Below are 20,566 nucleotides of genomic sequence, written 5' to 3' on the forward strand. Positions count from 1 at the left end.
TTCCGTGTTGGAACATTGATTGTAATGCATTGTAAGCTCATTCATGCTTTATTTGTTTTGATATCATAGAAATTGTCAGCTTGGCATGAAAATGAATTTGAAGTTATTTTTCCATCTTTGCTGTTGTATGCAGGTAACTCATCAGTTCCTGGAACATCTGAACAGAGTGAGGGCGCAATACAATGTTCCTCCCGTCTCCTGGAGTACAGCGGTCCGTTTCCTCATGGCACGCAAGTTTGACGTCAAGCGAGCTCTCGAACTTTTCAGAAACCACGGGGTAAGGTCACAAAGCTCATTAGCATGCTTTGAATGCAGATGTATGAATTTTGTTATAATGTGTCTTAATGTGTGTGGGTGTGTGTGTGGGGGGGGGAAGGAATGCTGATCTTTGTTTATATCATGACGAGAATGAGAATTTTCAAAAGAAAATCTTTAGAAATATCAATGTCAGAATAATTCCACAACTATCATGCATTGACAATTTGTTCCTAAAGCAAAAAAAAGAAAAAAGGGCTTGTTTTTCTTTTTGATAGTAAAGTGTATTTTATACCTGTATGGGTTTTTTGTCGGTGTTTGATTGTTTTTTAGAGAGAGAGAAAAAAAATAAAGAGATTTATGACATACTGTTGCTTATTGAATATTTGTACACTGAGTGTATGTTTTATGATATTGAGGCAGGGAATTGAGCAGCATCTTGGAGTTTGCCAGTGTCCACCATGTGGTACAAAAGTTATTGTGAGTGCTACAGGAAGTTTTACAAAAGTTGGATTCTCTTCATCCGGCATGATGCACTGTGATATCACACTTTCATTTATGTACCGTAGACTGTACCATAAACATAAATAATTATTAACCAAGAGTACTGGAGAATCAACCAAGGGAGGATGTAAGACTCATGGTTATAAAGAGCAGCTTCTTTTTGGCATTTGTTTTTTTGTTTGTTTGTGTGTTAGTTTGTGTGTTCGTGTGTTTCTCGTGTTGCCTTGGGGAAAACATTGAAACAAATGAATTTAGATACCCATAGTGAGAGAATCATATACCACCACACAGAAGAAGAGAGTAGGGAAATTAATGCTGTAATGACTACATGTGTGTACACTATGTATATCAAAATCAAGTGTCACTTGATTTGATCTGTGACTTTTGATGCTGTGAAGATAAACCAATCACACACACACACACACACACACACACACAATGTGTATATATATATATATATATATATATATATATATATATATGTAGATGTGACGGAGGAATGACGCAGACGTTGCAGTATGTTCACTAATAGCCTTTAATTCTCCCGAGCTTTTGACCGAGTTACTGGTCTCTTTCAAGGGCTTTTCGGGCATTGGGGGTATGCTTGCTGGGGGTCTGCCTGCTGTGTGTAGTGTCAGTGGGATGAGTGTATGTCTATATATATATATAATTATATATATATATATATATATATATATATATATATATATATATACAGTGTATATATATATATATATATATATATATATATATACAGTGTATATACACACAAATATATTTGTATGCTTTTTGTCAAAACAAAAGTATGTCAAGATCTTGTTCAAGGAGATTGGTTATGATAAGCTGTTTAGTCTTGACTATGCAATCTTACAAAATTGAAAGCAAAACTGAACCTCATGAAATGAAATCATTCTTTTTTAAAGCCAAATACTATATATTACTATGCAAAGAATACTGGTTTTGAGAATAAGGAGCTTGTCAAATAAATTCCCTGTAGAGATACATGTAGTATTAATCAGTCTTATTAATCAGTCTTATTAATCAGTCTTGGAGTACACATGTAGTATGTCAGTTATCAAATATATGATCAGTATTGGACCCACGACAGTCTTCCTTATTTAGATTTAAAGCCTTTTCTGGCTAACAGTGTACTGTAGCTTTGAAAAGAAATCAAAGGGTTACATTGTTGCTGGGGGTTTTCCCAAACTGCATGTGCACTTCATGGTGAGACCGTCACATTATCCCTCAGAGCTGTGCACTTATGGGTATCGTACTGGCAGACCAATAAGGGCTTGTAATAACAGGTTAGCAATTGTTCAATTTTCATTCCTACAGTGCACTCCCGCCACAATCAAGTGAAAACTCTGATGGTGTTATCGCTCAACTGTGTGGAGCAATTACCTATTTCAAAGTCCTCCATTGAATGATGTTGGGTAGAAAAGAAACGCAGAGGCAGTCGTCCTTGGTAGTATGCCTTTGTATGGGTCGTGAGCTATTTAGGTCGGTTCAAGGGTGTCAAATGGACTGAAATTCTTGTAAAAAGAACCGGATCCTGCAAAATTAAAAGCCCCTGCTCAGGTTTCGAGGGAGTATGCACAAAAAAAAAGTTATATCTGCTTCTTTGGGCTTTATTTACTTTTTTTTTCCTTCTGGGTTTTGTGTGTAGAACTCTAGTGGTGCAATTTCTGGGAACCCCATGTACTGTATTGTGGTGCAAATTGGGCATGATCTATTGTGCACAGTGTGACCTGATTGTAGACTATAGGAAGTAGTAGTGTAGACCTCCCAAGATAAAGTATTTGATTTATTGGGTTGGAGTGGCAAAAAAGGGAAGGTATACATGTTCTGTTACCAGTTCCAGTATTTATCTGTGGACTCCTACCAAACTTGCCCTCTTGACAGTATTCAGTGCTTTTTAGTAGGGGCAGTTAAAGGGATGGTATAGTTTTGGTTGAGACCTAATTTCAGGTTTCTAACATTTTTTGATGAGATAATGAGAAGCCTCTTATGAAACATGAAAGAGCATGTAATTCCATGAGGAATTCAACGTTTATTTGATGAAAATTGGTTTTGAAATGGCTGAGATATCCAAAACAGAGCGATTCTAATAAAGTGTGGGACCCACATTTTTATTACGATCGCTTTGTTTTACTTTGTTTTTGGATGTTTCAGTCATTCCAAACCCGATTTTCATCAAATAAACTTTGAATTCCTCTTAAAATGGTACGCTCTCTGTACTATTTCATAAATGTTTTCTTGGTATCAATCGCAAAAAGTTAAAAGCCCAATTCTCATCTCCACCAATACTGTACCATCCCTTTAAAATGCTTTGAAATTGGCAGTTCATTGTGCTCACAATGTGGACATTTGTAACAACTCTGCCAATATATGGATGAAGCAATAAGTGATGGTCATGACAGGTAAAATAGTAATATTTTTTTTTAGTGACTACTGACCTAAGATTAGCTTTTAGGCCCTTAGAATAGATCAGCCTTGTGCGCTTTGAAATTTTTATACTTGCATTAAAGTAAGAATAGTGAATTAGCCCTTGAACTGATGGTAAACCTGAACTGTGGTACTTAGCAACTGTCTTAAAAGAAATACTACTGGTACATGTATATTCTTGTATTGTAGGTCATGAGTTCATACATCATATTTACACATATACTGAGCAACTAGCTATCCGTGTAGATATTCATAAAGTACTAGTCATCATGTAAATTGCTGTTTACATGACAGATTAGTGGCTGAAATGTTGATATGATTAATTTTCTGTCTCAGATGTCTAAGGTAATCCAGGATCAGTAGTTATGGCACATCTTTCATTGTAATGCTAGAATTGTATGGGGTATACATATGTACATCCCTCTCCCCCCCCCCCCCCCCCCCCCCCCCCCCCCCCCCCCCCCCCGCAATTGGGATCTTGGAGGTGTTGTATACTTCTCCTTTTTTGAAATTCATTATCAATCCATGCAAAATATACATGATATGCTGGTGAAATAATTCATGAACTTGTATGCTGCTGACCAAAAGGAAGTGTGAATCACTATATTGATATGAAAAGTATGCTGTCTACAATGAATGATTATCACTGTGTTATCAATTCATTGGTTTGTTTGTTTTTTTAGAGAGGTGAGAAGCCATGTATGGAAACACCTAGTGTATAACATTTCAGGATGTGTTCATAGACAGAAAGATAATTTTGTATTGAAATAACTGCGACAAGGGTTGAGAACTGTGTCCTCAGGGGTCGCACTTAACTTTTTTTTATAACTAGCCAGGCGGACTACTTAGAATCAAATTTGACACTGAAGCAATATTTTGGCTAGCCAGACGGACTAGTTACTTCAGAATTTTATGATTTTTAGCTAGTCCGACATGATTTTGGGTGGCCAATGGCCAGCGGACCATCGCCAATTTCGAACCCTGGTCCTCTTGAACTGTTGTGTGGGATTCCAGAATACATCAGAGCAGTAGTAGCCATAGATTGACATTATACCCACTTCTAATACTGGTTGAAGTTTAACCAACTCCTTCGGGTGGGTAATAATTATGCGAGAGACTCAGAGACAGGTGAAACTGACCCCTACGAGTTCTCTGTTCATACTGAGAGCTCTCCTGTATTGGTCTGACATAATAATACAGGTGTAATGTCTCATCCACCTTTGACAATGAATTTTTCAGCAATTTGTGTGTGTGTGTGTGTGTGTGTGTGTTTGTGTGTGTGATTTTGGGAACATACATACATTTAGGTTGCTGTACAAGATGCTGAATGTGTCTACATTGTCCATGAGCATCGTGCCAGTGCAGACTTACAATTCCTCATGATTTTTAAGATAATTGTGTAACTTCCAGCCAAACAAAATCATAGAGGCAGTGGCTCTTTAAGTTGAATTCACACTGATGGCAATTAGCATGATACAAATCTCAAGATTTTTACCTGTGTGTGGACAAAGAAACTTACTAAACTGCATCGCGATCTAAACCCCAAGAAATCTTGCAATTATTTTAGAATTATCTTGATAATTTGATAGATACAGTGTAGCGCGACGATTCTAAATGTGGCAAGTATGTATAATGCTGCAGCAAAAAATCTTGAGATTTTTATTCTGTCATTCAAACACTCACCACAACATCACACAAACACAAGAGCAAGGGTCACCATTTCAGTAGATTTCGGGCATTATATGCCATGGGTGTATGCAAGGGGGGGGGGGGGGAGTCGTGAGGGTCGTACGACCCCCCCCCCCCCCCCTAAATTTCACAAGGTCCACATTTTTGCAAAATACAATTTTTTTGGAGGGCCTTTCCCCAAATAAGAGTGCTCCAGATCGTTCAATTTCAGTTCAAAAAATGAAAAATCTCCTTTGTGCGGGCCCACTACACCCTCCCCCTTTGGTCCATCTCCATAGACTTTCATAGTACACAGTGAAAGGACGCAGACGCGGTGTAAAGAAAAATGTGTCAGACACCACAATTTAGCCCTTCACATTGTTCTTATAAATATTAATTTTCTTACTTTTTGATTGAATATCAACCCCAAAAGTATGCACCAGTTCTAAAAATGCAAAAGCTCCCTGTGTGGGAGGGGGTCACTCCCTCCCACACCCTTCCCTTCGGTCCATCTCCCCTGACTTACTCTAGCAAAAAATGGTGACAGACCCCTCAATTTAGCCATTCTGATTATTCTTGATTATATTTCTTGCTTTTTGATTAATAATTTTTCAAGTATTTCCCACCAAAAAGTGCACCAAATTGTTGAATTCAGTTCTAAAAATGAAAAATGTCCTTCGTGTGGGCCCACACTCTAATCCTGTTCATCTGCTCCCTCTCTTCAGTGTTTTCCATAAATATTGAACATACTCTTGCCCCCCCCCCCCAAAAAAAATATATATATAATGTATGATACGTTCCTGTGGATATATACGGCCTAGCTAGTATTATCAGGGACATTCGAATGCGTGCGCATGCGCCTTTCCATATTTTCTTCACATACAAACTGTACTATCTTTCATTGCAAAAAGGTCCAAAAATTTATGATTACGACCCCCCCCCCGAAAAAATCCTGGATACACCCCTGTATGCAGTTTGGTAAACAAATACTCATGATTGGCAGTTATTAAGATATCAATGTCCGTATGAACGGGCGCAAAAAAATCATGGTACCGTATGTGGATCACTATCAACATCCTGCTATTTTGTCTGTGTGAATGACACTTCTGATCCATAGGTCAACCATGCGTAAGGCATCATCACACTGGTTTAGAAAATGTACATGTGACTGTGTGGCTGCATGTATGATCAAAGCTTGTGCTTCATTTGTTGTGACTGAGCATTGACATTGGACAGAGTGGATCATGCAGTGATTGTAACCCAGTGATTGGTGTGAGCGGGCAGAGAGGGGAAGTCCGTGCGAATTTGATCCCAGGTGGTTGGTTTTCGGGGGTGTGAGTCAGTTCTGGCAGGTGTCAAATTCTGCTGGATTCTGCAATCAGAGGATTGACGCCTCAGCTAACGTGTGTCTCACTCCTCTGTGGTACGCTACTTTCCCTGCCATCCTATTTGACATAGAATTCCCTGTAGAGATGATTGGTTAATTGATTTTTTTTTTTTTTCATTGCGACCCAGCATAATATACCGTGAGTCAGGTTATATTTGTAACACTGGGTGAGAAGATCCTGAAGTCGCGCTTGTTAAAGGAAATACCAATCTTAGAAATGAGAAATTTTGTCTGTGTAATCATTATGACGTATTTTCTACTCTTTCATATAAAAAAAAAAAATAGATACAGCTATGATTATGAAGTGAAATTGTTCGTCCATCGTATGAGTCACATGCTCTGTGACTGCCACGCAATATTTCTGTATTATGATGAATGCATTTCTGCAACTACTTTCAGCTTTAAACATGTTCATGGTAATGGGGGATGACATAAAAAGAAGTTGGATTTTAATGTCATGGTCTGAATATTGTGCTAACATATTTCTTCTATGTTTTGTCTTTTTTTTTCATTTGTTTGGTTAAGAACAAGAGCCAAAAAGTAAAAGTGTTAATCATGCAGTAAAAACTTGACAGATGCCTAAAGTTAAGATTTAGTCTCCTGTAATTGTGTTTGCATTCTTTGCATACTTCTCCGGTACCTATGATGCAGCACACTGTAACCAGGTGTACAGTCATATCCCAGTTTACAGTGTAGGGTAGTGCCAACTCTTGTTCATAAGATGTACAGTTACACACATTTCTATTATTGCCACCAAATTTTAGAAATAGGCTATAATAATCCTATCGCTAATTCAGTAATGTTTTGATGTGTATGGCAATTTCAGTAGTAGTGACAATAATAAAACAATTACTACTAATAATGATGGTGATTTGTATAGTGATAACAATGACAATGATGGTAATAATGATTATAGTGTTGATAATGATAATGATAATGATATAATTTTTATTATAGATTAGGGAATAATAAGAAAGAAAAAGATGGCTGGATCATTAATCTATGCAAGTAGTAGGTAAATTCTGCTCTGATGTAATTTCATCAATTATAATGGCATATAAGCAAAAGCCTGCCAAAGTTCTAGGGTGTTGAGGGACTGCAAACTGAGTGCACACATTTTAGCTTTGGTATTTACATATCATAAGAAAGCAACTGACACTTGTAATTCTACTTTTAATAATGAATAGAATTTTATTTCCAATTTGCATTGGAAGACCCAAGATCCATTATCACAAAGGAATTCAAAGAGGGTTTCTGTACATTATTGCTACAACATCTTGTTTGAATTACTAAAAAAAAAAAATTGCTTTCATCATTTTGTTTTTGATAACTCAAGGTACAATGCTAACAAAGAAAAGGAAATAATTTGAACAACAAAATGATGAATTTCTATTTGGTACTTTATGGTAGCAAAACCACATCATACGTGAAATGATGGATTAGAAGGCAAATGGAGTACATATTCCTGAAGACATGGACAGCCAAAAGGGACAGACAAAGTACAATGAAATTGTTAAAGTAGACAACAGCTGGAGTGCCCTTTTTAATGATTACAGGAATTTCACTTTCAGCAGTCATGATAAGAAAGTGAATTTCCAGTAATGAGCTAGGCAATACGTGCATTCTCAGAGCGGACGTCACTATTCCTCCTCCACACCTGTAAAGCAACTAATGAGGAGTCCAGGCATTAAACAAAAACCTTCTTAATTGGATTCTCTGGCATGCTGTATAGGGTAGTGATACTCATTTGCAGAGCAGCGTCGTCGCAGCGCGAACCAGAAATAAGCTAATTGTAGATGAGACTAGACTAACTTGCGTAGAAAAGTACAGACTGCATGTGAGCATGATTCATCAGCGGAGCATTTCTCAAATGTGCTACAAAAACAAAAACAGAGGTCACACTTCCAAGAAAATTACAGTTTTCATAAGTCTAATTGAGGGATAGTTCCATCGGAGACTCAAAACGTGTGTGCTGTTTTTAAGAAAACAAGGGGGGAGGGTGGTATAAAGCAGCACATATGTTGCAATAATATGGAAGTGGGTCATTTGCTTGAACTAAATCCAAAAGGGGAATTGGTGTTGTATACAGTTAATGAAATGATACCTTTCCTGTGATCAACCAAAAATGAAAGTCATGCTGTTTAAGTTTATACAAAATAAGTCCAGATACTTTATTTAGATACATTGAAATGGTACACTAATGCCTACAGAGGAAAAACACCTCTCTTATGAAGCAAAGAATGTAGTAACTTTTGTGGGCAAGTTATCATTGGGTCCCACACAGGTAAGAACTTTGGTTTATAGGGAAGAACATATATTTAATTGATATGTCGGACATATTCTAACCTTAAAGTTACAATCACCATAAGTCATTCATTACCTGAAAAAGTATACCCCTCTGATTTAGGGCCTCTGAAAATGCTGAAGAAAATCCAAGACGTCAAAGATGAACAGGAATTTAACTGTACTATAGAGAAAAGGAAGTTCACTAGCCAACTCCATTTCTCTGTCCCTTATAGGTCTCTTACAGTGTACAGTAGAGCTAAAATCTTACTGACCGTATCCGGGCAATTATCCCCAGAGGGCAATTACCCCCGGTCAAATACTAGTTGGTGGTAAGGTTAGAGTAAAGATTAGGGTTAGGGTTATGTTTAGGGTTAGGAGTTTGGGTTAGGGTCAAGGCCAGGTTCAGGATTAGGATTAGGATTAGGGCCAGGGGAAGGGTGCGGGGTAATTGCCCAGGGGGTAATTGCCCTAGACCCGAAATGAACACATGCACTGACATGGATATTATTTTTCTTTGAGGGAGATGATATAGGCCCTATTATTCCTTTAGTTTAGAGAAACAATTACCTGTCACAATATATGCTGTCTCTATGGGATATGCCACTAGTAGATAATACCTGTGGTGTTTAGGTTTACCATGATTTTCATTATGTGTTCATTTTATGTGTAACTGCACACTGATGGTGATAAGCTCATTTGGCATTATCTAGGCATCATTACTTTGTAAAATTTCAGTACCAGGAAGGCTGCTTTGCTCAACAAAAATCTGTGGTCTTAATTTAGCCTTCTGTATAAAATTAGTACAATGTGTTACCTTTTAGTAGTGATTGTAGTATAATACAGAGATCGATGTTATACAATTGCGTGATGCCATCTCAGCTTTCTTGTTACTTTTAATACTCTTGTACAAATAGTGGATGTAACAGAGATTTGTATTATTGTGCGTATGTTTTTGTACAAATGAAAATCAAATTTTATGCCTGACTCAATTTAAGGTATGCGTGGTGAGTGTCCATGACTTGCCCACATCCTATGATATAACATCATACTCTAAATAAGAAGTATAAAAGAGGGATTCAACCCAGGGGTATTAAATGTAGTATCCAATGTCATCAAGGAAACTGTTCTGAAGGGCTGCTCTTGGGTGAAGCTGTTTGCAAGAATATTGGATTTGGCAGCTGAAACCACTAATAAATCCATCCATCCATTAGCAATCTGACATTGCTGAAAAGAGTTGCGAAGAGGCAAGGAAAGTAAAGAGGGGTGGTGATAGAGGAGAAGGAGCTAGGTATATAATATATTTAGATAGTGAGTGATTGACATCATTCTGAGCCTGTTTGATCAAATCAGACCCACCAGCTGCCCACTTCCTCATGATGCGGATGAGCTGCTCTCGGTGAATCTCAGCAGGTGAGTGGATGTACAGTTGTGTGTGATAAAGTATCCTCAAGCGCCGAAGAAGCGTATGGCTCGCGGTCGACGTTCCTGTCATGAAGGTGCTACGCTGTAGCACCGCCCCGTCCATTCTTAGGAATCCAGGAATAGTTGTGGCATAGTAGGTGCTGATGGCTGGGATGGGCAGATCAAAATCTTGTTTAGCCAGTGATCAGGTCTGACAACACCAACATGTGTGTCCTCCTATATTATTATCTGGGCATTTCCAGGACAGAGGCATTTTACAAATGGATGAAGAGCAATAACATAACCATCAGATGCATTTGAATAAGGAATAGATGATTGAGAATGAGATCAAATATTGCCAATTTACCACTTGAATTTAAATGCAAGAGGCTACCAGCAAATATGAAGTGAAAATTGTTTTAAATATGGAAATAATTGATGACCCATCCCTTGAAATTATTACAGATTATTGACAGCTCTGTCAGGAACTAAAGGCTCTTGAGTGAAAGTAGCCACAGCACATTTAACTGGTCCATTATGAAACATGAAAAATTGCACAAGAAACTATCTATATTCACAGTAGACTTATTAAAACCCACTTTAGGTAAGGACTTTGTTTCTGTGAGATCGATAAAAAATAGTAATACTATAACAAAAATAAGTTGTGTACTTTTATTTTCACGCCAGTTTCTTCTCGCACGAAACGTGCAAAAATTTCTGCATTGCAAAAATTTTCATTTTACAGCATTAGACTGGCAGTCCTTTCATTCATATTTGTTTTGTTTAGTTTGAACTTAGATTTAGTGTCTTGTGGTACAATTTTAGGCTAATATTAGAGTTTAAAATTGGTCGGTCACATGACATCTTCTTCAGGATCACATGAAATTTGAAAAGTCATTAAATTTCCTGTGACTTCTAAAACTTTCTCATAAAGTTGGGTGGGTTGCGTAGAAAAGAGGTTTGTTTATGGAAATTGCCTCTCTTTCTTGGAACCATGAATATTAATGTTGCACTGCAGGTACATTGTACTTGTAGGTGCCAAATGTTTTCAAGGTCTGGTCTGTCAGTACTTTCCTAAGGTCAAAGAACTTACCTCGAATTTGAATGTGTAAAAAGAAGGAAACCTTGCAACATTAGCATTCTAGGTACTCTTGAGTTTGAGTTTAGTTTGTTAACAACAAAATGTATTTAAATGAGAGGATGAATACATGTTCATGTTCATTTTTTTTTTTTTTGCATGGGCATGCAAGTATGACAATAAAAATACAATAATCAAAGATTTATGTACAGGTATTGATACATGCATACACCGTTCTTAATCATAATACATATATTTACCTTGATTGTTTGGAAAAAAAGATCTAGACGAAAATGTTGTTAAAAGGAGACAATGTATGACAACATGCATACATAAACATAACACATACATATTTACCTTGATTGTTTAGAAAAAAAAATTGTTAACTGAAGAACCAAAAGTTAGCACAAAGAGTGCTAGTCGAGAATGGTTCTCCAGTAATTGAAGGGGAAGTCCACTACTGAAAAAACTTTTTTTTTCAGTTTTGTCAGAATTTGCTCAAACCTTCACTGTCCTGGGCCCTGTTTAATGAAGAGTTATAATTGATTATATAGTTGATTTCTATCATAAGTCTATGGCAGCCTGTGTGTTAAGGAAATCTATAATTGATTTTATCTTTTGATAAAACAGGGCCCTGTTATGCTAATTTTTCTGCTTCTGTTCTCACTAACTAATTTTCAGGGTGGAGTTTCCCTTTAAAGGTGCATTCGAAAATAAGTGCTGTGTTGACTTTACCAAACTTTGAAAATAAAAGAAAAAAAAGGCATTTGCACAGTCATGGCTTGCAAATTGAAATCATCTTCAAACTGCTTGGTGTCAGTTTTTGTGTTTTTGATGAAATGAAAATGAAAATGATGATGTTAACAACTTTGTACTTAAACTATATGGAAAGAGATGATAAATGCATGATATTGAAAGAGGTACTTTATAGACTGATAGTCCATCGGAGGTGCATTCCCTGCCTCCCCCCCCCCCATAAAAATACTGGTAATAAAAACAACAACAACAACACTTGAGATCCTTTGCCAAGGGTCATCTCACATGAACCTTTCACTGCCCAAAGATCTCTTGCAATGTATGTATTTGGCATGTATTTGTTTCTTTGTAATGATCTGTAAGTTGTATATTGTTTTATATTTTGCCAAATGAATGAATGAATGAATGAATGAATGAATGAATGAATGTCAACCTCTTTGCTGGAGGAAGCAACAAGTTTCACACTGTTCTGCATGAGCTTTAGACAGAGCTGATCACACATTTGTGGAGATGATGAATACAGAGAAGAGATGTAGATGGGGTTGAGAGAGGAAGCATTCATTTCAAACCCATACTCCACAAATACACAGACAACAGTACTCAGACATACACTCTACGAACTGAAATTTTAGTAGTTTTATTTTTGCAGATGTCATGGATCGTCTTTGAATTGTGAAATAATAGCATGTGATTGTTGTAGAAACATGCGGAAATAAGAGTGCATGAAAATATCCCCCCCCCAAAAAAAAAACAACAACAACAACAAACAAACATATCAAGCCATGCAAGTGCTGTAGATACTAAACTAGTAAAGTATTGTAAGTCTAGTACACTGTGTGGGCCATGACATAGCTTGGCATAGATTGTTCAGGTCTTCTGGATTAAGGATGTATTAAAGGTGTTTTAATAGTACTTGTATGTATACGTGTTTGTGTGATACATCAGCTATGTGTCTATTCATACAATATGCATTTGATGTATATTAAAAGAATATCTTCTTGTGATTCCCCACTGGCAAAAAATGCACAGCATACATAATTGATGAAGCTCTTCACTATAACTTCCAGCTTGACCTTTTTATATCCATGGTAACCTCATCATCCACTCTTGAATCACTCTTCTCCCTGCTCTTTACATCTCTTCTCTTTTTTTACCTCCTACTCCAATTCGTGTCCCATCTCTTCTCTCCATATCTTCCAGCTTAACTACTCCCCGCGTTCATCTTGTGTTGTTTCTCTCTCCTAATTTCTGTGCCTATTGAATTATGTATCCTTATTAAAGGCATTTTATGCTTAGATATCTTGCAAATGAATCTTGGCAATGATAGGTTGCTGCAATATCCAAAAGGATCACTCTATCACTGCGATCTCAGAATAAGAAAGAACGGTGTAGACATCTCAATGAGCTATCATTGCTTCATTGTTGCATTTGAAGTGCAATCTGCAATATTCTAGCCACATAGTTGATCATTAATCACTGTCATGTGAAGGATATCACAAGTAAAGATCTTTTAAGAGAACAGGAATCTGGGGTTGAATACGAAACTAGAGCATATAATAGAAGAATAGTGATTTCAGTGTATCTAAAGAAGGTGGCACTGAGACAAGAACTGTTCATACTGATGCTACATCTATTGATGGCAAGTATTTATGCTTTGTGTCTAGTGTAATCTTAAAATCTGAACTGTCTTCCGGAGTTCCAGGGATTTGTACAAATTGTATGTTGTACCAATGTGTACATATAGACATTTTCCAGTATTCATTGGCACAAAAATGTTCATCAAATTTCTTCTTTCATCCTTTTGAGTTTTGTACACTACTCTCTGTTGCATTCTAATGCAAATAATTACATTCACTTTTGTGCTCAGTTTCTCATTACTCTAGAAACTGTACTTGCTGCAACTAACACACACACACACACACACACACACACACACACACACGCACACACATACACACACACATGCACACACATACTCTCTGATGTCTCATAAAAGCTTCCTCTTTGTATTTCTGTTTCATCCTTTTCAACTGATTCACCAGTTCCAGGTTTTAGGAGGAAGCTTTTATGGACAATGAGTTGATAAAGTGACACTTAAGAGCAACAGGAATGTATTGGCCAGAGTTGATGATAATACATACTGAATATGCACACATTGTGCTCATTTAGTACTGAAAGGGGGGGGGGGGGGGGTGAGGGGCAAGGGGAGGGGAGTGAGATAGAGAGAGAATAGAAAAGAGAGCAGTATTATTTGCACGTACGTGCCTGATGGGAGTTTTTTGCAAAAAGTGGTTGAGCGGTGAGCATTTGAAGGGCTGGGCTTTAATTAAAGTGTCACAAGCGTATCGAGGCTTGCAGTGGTGGTGTGTGCAGAGAACACTTCTGATGACTCAGGATTTCTGAAGATTTCAAAATCCATTTGTAACTTTACAGATATATACTGGACAGAGAGGGAATACTGAGATGCCCCCCCCCCCACCCACACACTCCATGGTGCATATCTGTCATTTTCTCCCTCGTTGTTCAAGGAATTAGATGGGGAACAGGGGAGCAGTGCATATCCATTTTAACAACAAGCTTCTTCTCTGAGAGTGAATTATGAGCAAACACAAATCTAAAATAGCACTATTATTGGCAATTTACATGCAGCTCTCGAGCGAGATACCTTTACTGGCATTAATGCATCAATCACAGTGCTGACTGAAAAGGAAAACATTATTACAAGATTCATCTGTTCCTACAAGCATCTCTTTCATTAGAGATAGACTTTTTGTTTTATTTTGAAGCCAGTTGTTATACAGCTCATCTTCATGTTTACTTTGATCAATAGATAGAAAGCTCGCTAACATAATGTCATTTTCTCAACATAAAAGATTTGTTTCAAAAGAAAAAGGTTTTGATATCCCCCATTTATTTTGGTTGATACTTTAGCAACTACAACCCCTACCCCTTGAAAGTCACAAGTATGAATCTATTGCAATACAGGTTAGTTTGATACAGATGATACACAATATTCTTATTGATACTTTGTTTTAAAAAAAAAGGATATAAATCAGTGAAGATTTATGTTAAGGTGAGTTTGAGACATGTGACAGATAATAGCATAACTTCAAGACCTCATCTGCATATTATAATATTGCATGTGGGTTGCGACAAATATCCCTGACTGGTCAAAGTATGTGCAACTTTAAAGTCTCGTAACTCCCTTATTTTATGTATAATGTTACATGAGTCTTCTGCCATACCCTTAGAACTTGCCCATTCTACCCATTCTACAGTTACTTTAGACATGGTATGCCTCTGCACTTTCAGTTCCTGTTCTAGTTATGGGACCATATATGTAACAGGATTCAGGTTACAAACAGAAGCCCATTAACATCTTCAGTAGAAGGGACTGTTGTCTCCTAGAACTTCTGGCAGTGTTGATGTCTTACTTCTCAAGTTGTATCGAAGAAGATTATATTGTATAATAATAGATTTTTCATCCACAGATTCTGTGTTCCTGGACAGTGTGCTAAATTACTGAAAAAAATAAATGTTCTTGAATGTGCCTTGTGCCAAGTCTGTTTCAAAACTGATTGAAATAATAGCTTTTAATGAGAGCAACTACCACAAGCATCAAACAGTGAAAGTCTCCATCTGATTTTCCTCTGGTACATCAATGGAATATCTTACTATGAAAAAGTATCATTATAGTCTGTCTTTATAATGGAAAAAGAAAAGAAAAAGAAAATGGCCAAGATTGTTTGGGATTTTGTTCATTTGGAATTATCTATTAAATTCATCAATGTATTCCCATTTGTGTGCTCTTAATTTTACAGGAAGTGAGGATACGAGAAGGACTGATCAATTTCAACCCCACAGAAGAACCAGTAAGCAGAGAGTTGCTGTCAGAAAAATTCACAGTCCTGGTAAGAGGAATTTTACATTACCACTTTTGGCTCTTTTTAACTTCTTTTTTTTTTTCTTTCTTTTGACAAAGATACTAAGCTGATATGATTCAGGACAGAAAATGTACAATAGTACTTCACAATGACAATTTTCACAGGGTCAACAAGTCTGGAGAAAAGAATCGAGAACACAGTGGAAATAAGCGGAAAGAGATAATTGAAGTGAGAGGGAAAAATTGATGTGATTTTATGATCTGCAGGATGGATCTGTGACCATGTTAACTATAATGGTTAGTTTTATAGTTGTTGAATTTCTACTTGACCATGTGAAATCCACTTCTGCGTTTTTCAAGTTCAAATCAATAGGGAAGATCACTGGATCACCAGTGTTTCTTAAATTTTTGGGCTTTAACTGAGAATATGATTGATGATGTAGGACAAATGGCATGTGGAAAAGTAGGTTTCTAGCACACTGCTTTCATGTAAATTCTCATTTATTTTGATGCAAAAACTTAAATGAATGACTCTTATTATTCTTATCTATACTGGAAAAAAAAATCTTCTTCAATTGTGGAGGATGTACACTGTATTGTGTGGACATTGTATTATGCAGAAACGAAGAATGTTGGTAAACAATAAGATGATCTGGGTGACTTGATATTTGCCAATGTCCAGTTCTGATTCAGTGTTTGCTTTGTCTCTTTCTTTTTTTTACCATTGGCATTTATGCAACTTCTTTATTTTCTGAGTACATTCTCTCTTAAGAGTTCGTTAGCAACCATCTCTGTGATTTATATCTATTTTGATTTATATTTGATTTGTTACCAAATACATGTAGTTAGTGCCTGCAGTGGCTGTGCGGATATTCATGGGCCATGGCCATTGATATTTGGTCACAGTATAACCTCTCATCACAGTTGACCCAAATCTTGGCATGGGAAATGTTGCTGGTAGCTGGTAGTTGAACAGATCTGCGAGGAATGGTTAACTTTGACTCGAGAGTTTAATTGGATGAAAACGGGTATTCCAGGGTTTAAATTCATACATTTTATGCGTGATAAGGATCACCAAGTCATGTCAATGCATGTGCACAGCTTAGAAGTTGGTCGTCAGATATTATGGTTCTTCAGTTGAACTGAATTTGGTTTGCTGCCCACCTACATAAAAAACCATGACTAGCGCAGGCCTGCTAGATTAGAACTGCCTGTCAGCGAATATGCACACTGAAGTGTACACTTATTGCTAACGGTGAACTCTAGTTGAGTGAAATTCTTTAGCTATATGTGGGCTGTGTACAGCGACTACGTACAAAGCTGAGCACCAGTCATTGCAGGGATTATGCTCTGATCTTTATGTAAAAGTTCCGTGTATAAGACGCACTATTTTTTCGTCGGAAAACGATACGAGATAAACTTACATTGGCCTTGTGCAGTAACGATGTATCAATCTGGCCATAGACAACACTCAACAGCTGTAACAGCACTGCTGTATGCTACCGATGTCAGTCTACCAAGCTACCAACAGCCAACCTAGTAGCTGGAATACGCGATGTACAGGTATCATTACTAAATTACCGATACCGTAAAACTTATCAATGTACTAGTATCAATATGGCCATAGACAAAAGCTGTAAAATACGGAGTAGGATCGACACTATGTCACCGTAAATATGAACGATGTGTGAAGCATGCATCCATATCCATGTCATTCGTTTGCTCTTCACTTCACGAGGCCAGCTAGGATAGCATAGCTACACTGTAGCTAGCTAGCTAGCTAGCAAGTCTTTGGCAAAGGCAGCAGCTGCAGAGAGGCTCTTGCAATGGACTCGCGTGCACACAGCGATCGGATCGAAGCGCGCTTGCCCGTTGCGCGCTGTGTGTGCAAGTCCATTGCTCTCTGTGTGCGTGTGCTGAAATTATAGCGAGCTGCCTTTTGCAAAAGGCTAGCACTGTGCATACAAGCATGGTACAAGAGACACACATGTTACTGGTAACAGTGCATGAGTGTAATTACCGTACGCACCGTACGTCTTGCCGTATGATCCCTCTGCTACACTTGTTGATGTTTTTCTTATTTTTCGTAATGAACCTTCCAGTCTGACATGCGTCAATATGCGAGACACCCTCTGCTATGTATTAAACAGCAAAGATCGTGCTGTACACTCATGAGTACGATATGCATGACACATGTACCACGATTGAAAGGCGAAACAATAGCAAGTGAGTAGTACCGAGACAAGTCTCGCATTTTGCGTCTTCCATATTTTGCCGATGTCCGATGAATACCGTTAAAAGAAAATATAAAAGGAAACGAAAAATAGAGCAAATACATGCTGCATTCTAGGGAAATTTTGAGCTGAAATAATATGTATGACACTCGCAATATTTGCGTGGAAATTTTGTAAGTATCTTACATAGAGATCAGTTGGATTATGATCCAAGCGATGTACAATGTACATACACTGCTTGGGATCCAATCGAGCAAACTTTCCACCAGGTTCGGGTAGTCGGGTCGAAAACATATGGTATTTAAATTCTTTCTCTTTCCCTACGAGCCTTGCACAGATTTGAACCCCTGTGTCCCGTGTCCTGCTAAAGTGCAGACAAGTGAACAAATAGCATGCGTACGTAACTTTGACGATGATCAGCCTGTAAATCAGTGTGGCACTGTAAATAGTGTGTAGTTTTGTGCTTCCTTGTTCGTGGTCAAAGTACTAGCACCACAGGGATACTTCCTTCCTGCCACAATGGACATCTTTTACTCTTTAGCTGCTTTTTTTTTTCTTTTTCTTTGGAATAGATGAATGGTATACTTAGTTCAAAAGCTGACCCACTTCTTTACAAAGAAGGGAAATACATGATATCATTGTGGCTTTAATTTAACTCGGAGCTGCACATGATCTCTTCCGGATTTTTCTTCATATTTGCAGGTTTTAAGAAAAAGTGTTGAAATTGTAAAAAGTTGATAAACCAGTATAAAGAATTTGCAGTAAACGTGGCTTTCTGCCAAAGAGTAAATGGAAAAGGTAATTGCTTTGAAGTGAGCGTATGAAACAGGAAATGACCCCATTAAAGTCATGTATCCCATAAATATTAATGTGCAAGGAAAATTTCATGCTTCCAGTAAATCCTTTTCATGCGGCAGGGGATGTGGCTACAATATCAATTTCATGCGTATGAAAGTCCATTACTTTCTGGAATTGGTAACTACTTCGAAAAAGCAAACAAACAGTTTATTCTACTATATGATCATACACAGGAGTATCTTATGCAAATTTAGTAGAACTATGTGTACATGGCCACTGTGGAATGGTCTAAAGGGCACATCTCAACTAGTGTGCTGAGAAGCTCTCACAGGTTGGCCGAGATGTCAACAAAACATAAAAAAGAAAAGATTCATATTAAATTTGACTTAAAGTGTAGGAGTCAAAGTGGGCCTCGGGTTGAAAAAGGTTGAGAAGCATGGGTCTCATGGCGCTTTCAGACACACCGAGTTATCGTATATTCTTACGATGTATGGATATATGACGTTTCGATATGAAAGCATTCAGACACAGCACCCCGTTATACGATAATCGTATCGGAGCAGGCAAACCTAGTGCATAAGCGATATTTTGTGAGTAGATGTGAATCTCTTCCATGCGCAGTACGTAATCTACACAGGTTTTGCGCAAAGTGCTTATACGCTGCCTTGGATTCATCCGGTAGTTCGCGCCAGATCATTATTACATCACAATCAATCTGTCAGCCACCCGTTATAAGTCCGCACTGTGGATACGCGAGTTTTGTGCGCGCTGCGAATAAGCCCCACGTACTCATACGACGTATGGATATGAGAGCATTCAGACTCAAATATACGTCATATGGATATAGGATAATGATTTGAAACGATGCTCAAAACATCGTTTCGATATACGATGTATATTGATACGGTGTTTCAATATTTGAGCATTCAGACACATAAAAATGTCCTTAAGATCCATACAAAAACTCAGAAAGGTCTGAAAACTCTGATAGTCTGAAAGAGGGGTATAACAATTCGGGTGTGCCTTGTGTGTCAGCTGTGCCTAAGTTAGTTTATGCATACCATACCAAACAGGACACTCTGTTGAATAGTGTCTTCTTGTTAAATATCAGTAGAGTAGTGCATTCTCTTTTGTCTACGGTGATGAAAATGTCTCACAGTAGTATCTGTTATAAAATGGTAATATGGATCCTAATCAACTGATTGGCTGAGAGGTATCAATTGACCAGTCTTTTATTTTGTCCAAATGCCCAACTTTATCATCAGGCGTTAGTATACTAATGACCAGTACTGAAGACTGCTTCCCCCATAACAAATTCAAAATTTCCTATATCTGATTGATGGCAATTATTCCTCTCAGATCCACCCAGTTCTTACTGAGAAGTGTCTCTTCAGGTTCTGGCAGAAGGAAACATCTCATTTCTCATGGAAATGTCACATTAAGAACATAAATTAAACACTGTGATATTGTTAGGATAGGATTGCCCTTTGAAGCTGCAGTGTGAGCCCATTTCTATTGGAAACCAGTACGGTGCAGTCTTTGAAGAACTAGATCACTGACCTTAGGTCGGTCTCAGGGCTGCTAGCAGCTGAAAATAATGACTCATGTGAGAAAGATATCATAATGTTTAGAAGATGCTCACCATATACAGAGTGTAACAGTATACAAATGATGCACAGGTTGGAGTGCATTATACAAATGATACACGGTTTTGATCTGCATCACTAGGAATTATGTGCACAAGGTAACTATGGAATGTGAGGCAAAGACAAGTGGGTTTAGGCCACATTCCATAGTTACCACATGCACACTGTTCTTTCCGATACACAAAAAAATACATAGATCATTTTGTTTTATAGAATGGTAACAAA

General features: G+C 37.6%; 1 protein-coding gene across 1 annotated transcript in view; it reads left to right on the forward strand.

Annotated features, from left to right (window-relative positions):
* The window catches only part of LOC139740419 (tyrosine-protein phosphatase non-receptor type 9-like), a 112,483-nt gene that overhangs the window by 42,285 nt on the left and 49,632 nt on the right, over positions 1–20,566 (forward strand). Inside the window, exons 2-3 of the mRNA XM_071651011.1 lie at positions 134–277; positions 15,602–15,691. Coding sequence (XP_071507112.1) covers positions 134–277; positions 15,602–15,691 — 234 coding nt within the window. The remainder of the gene's footprint in view (positions 1–133; positions 278–15,601; positions 15,692–20,566) is intronic.

Source organism: Diadema antillarum, unplaced genomic scaffold (genome assembly GCF_040938485.1).
Source record: "Diadema antillarum isolate AM-2024a unplaced genomic scaffold, OU_Dant_1.0 seq00000854_RagTag, whole genome shotgun sequence".
In the NCBI taxonomy this organism is placed as follows: Eukaryota; Metazoa; Echinodermata; class Echinoidea; order Diadematoida; family Diadematidae; genus Diadema; species Diadema antillarum.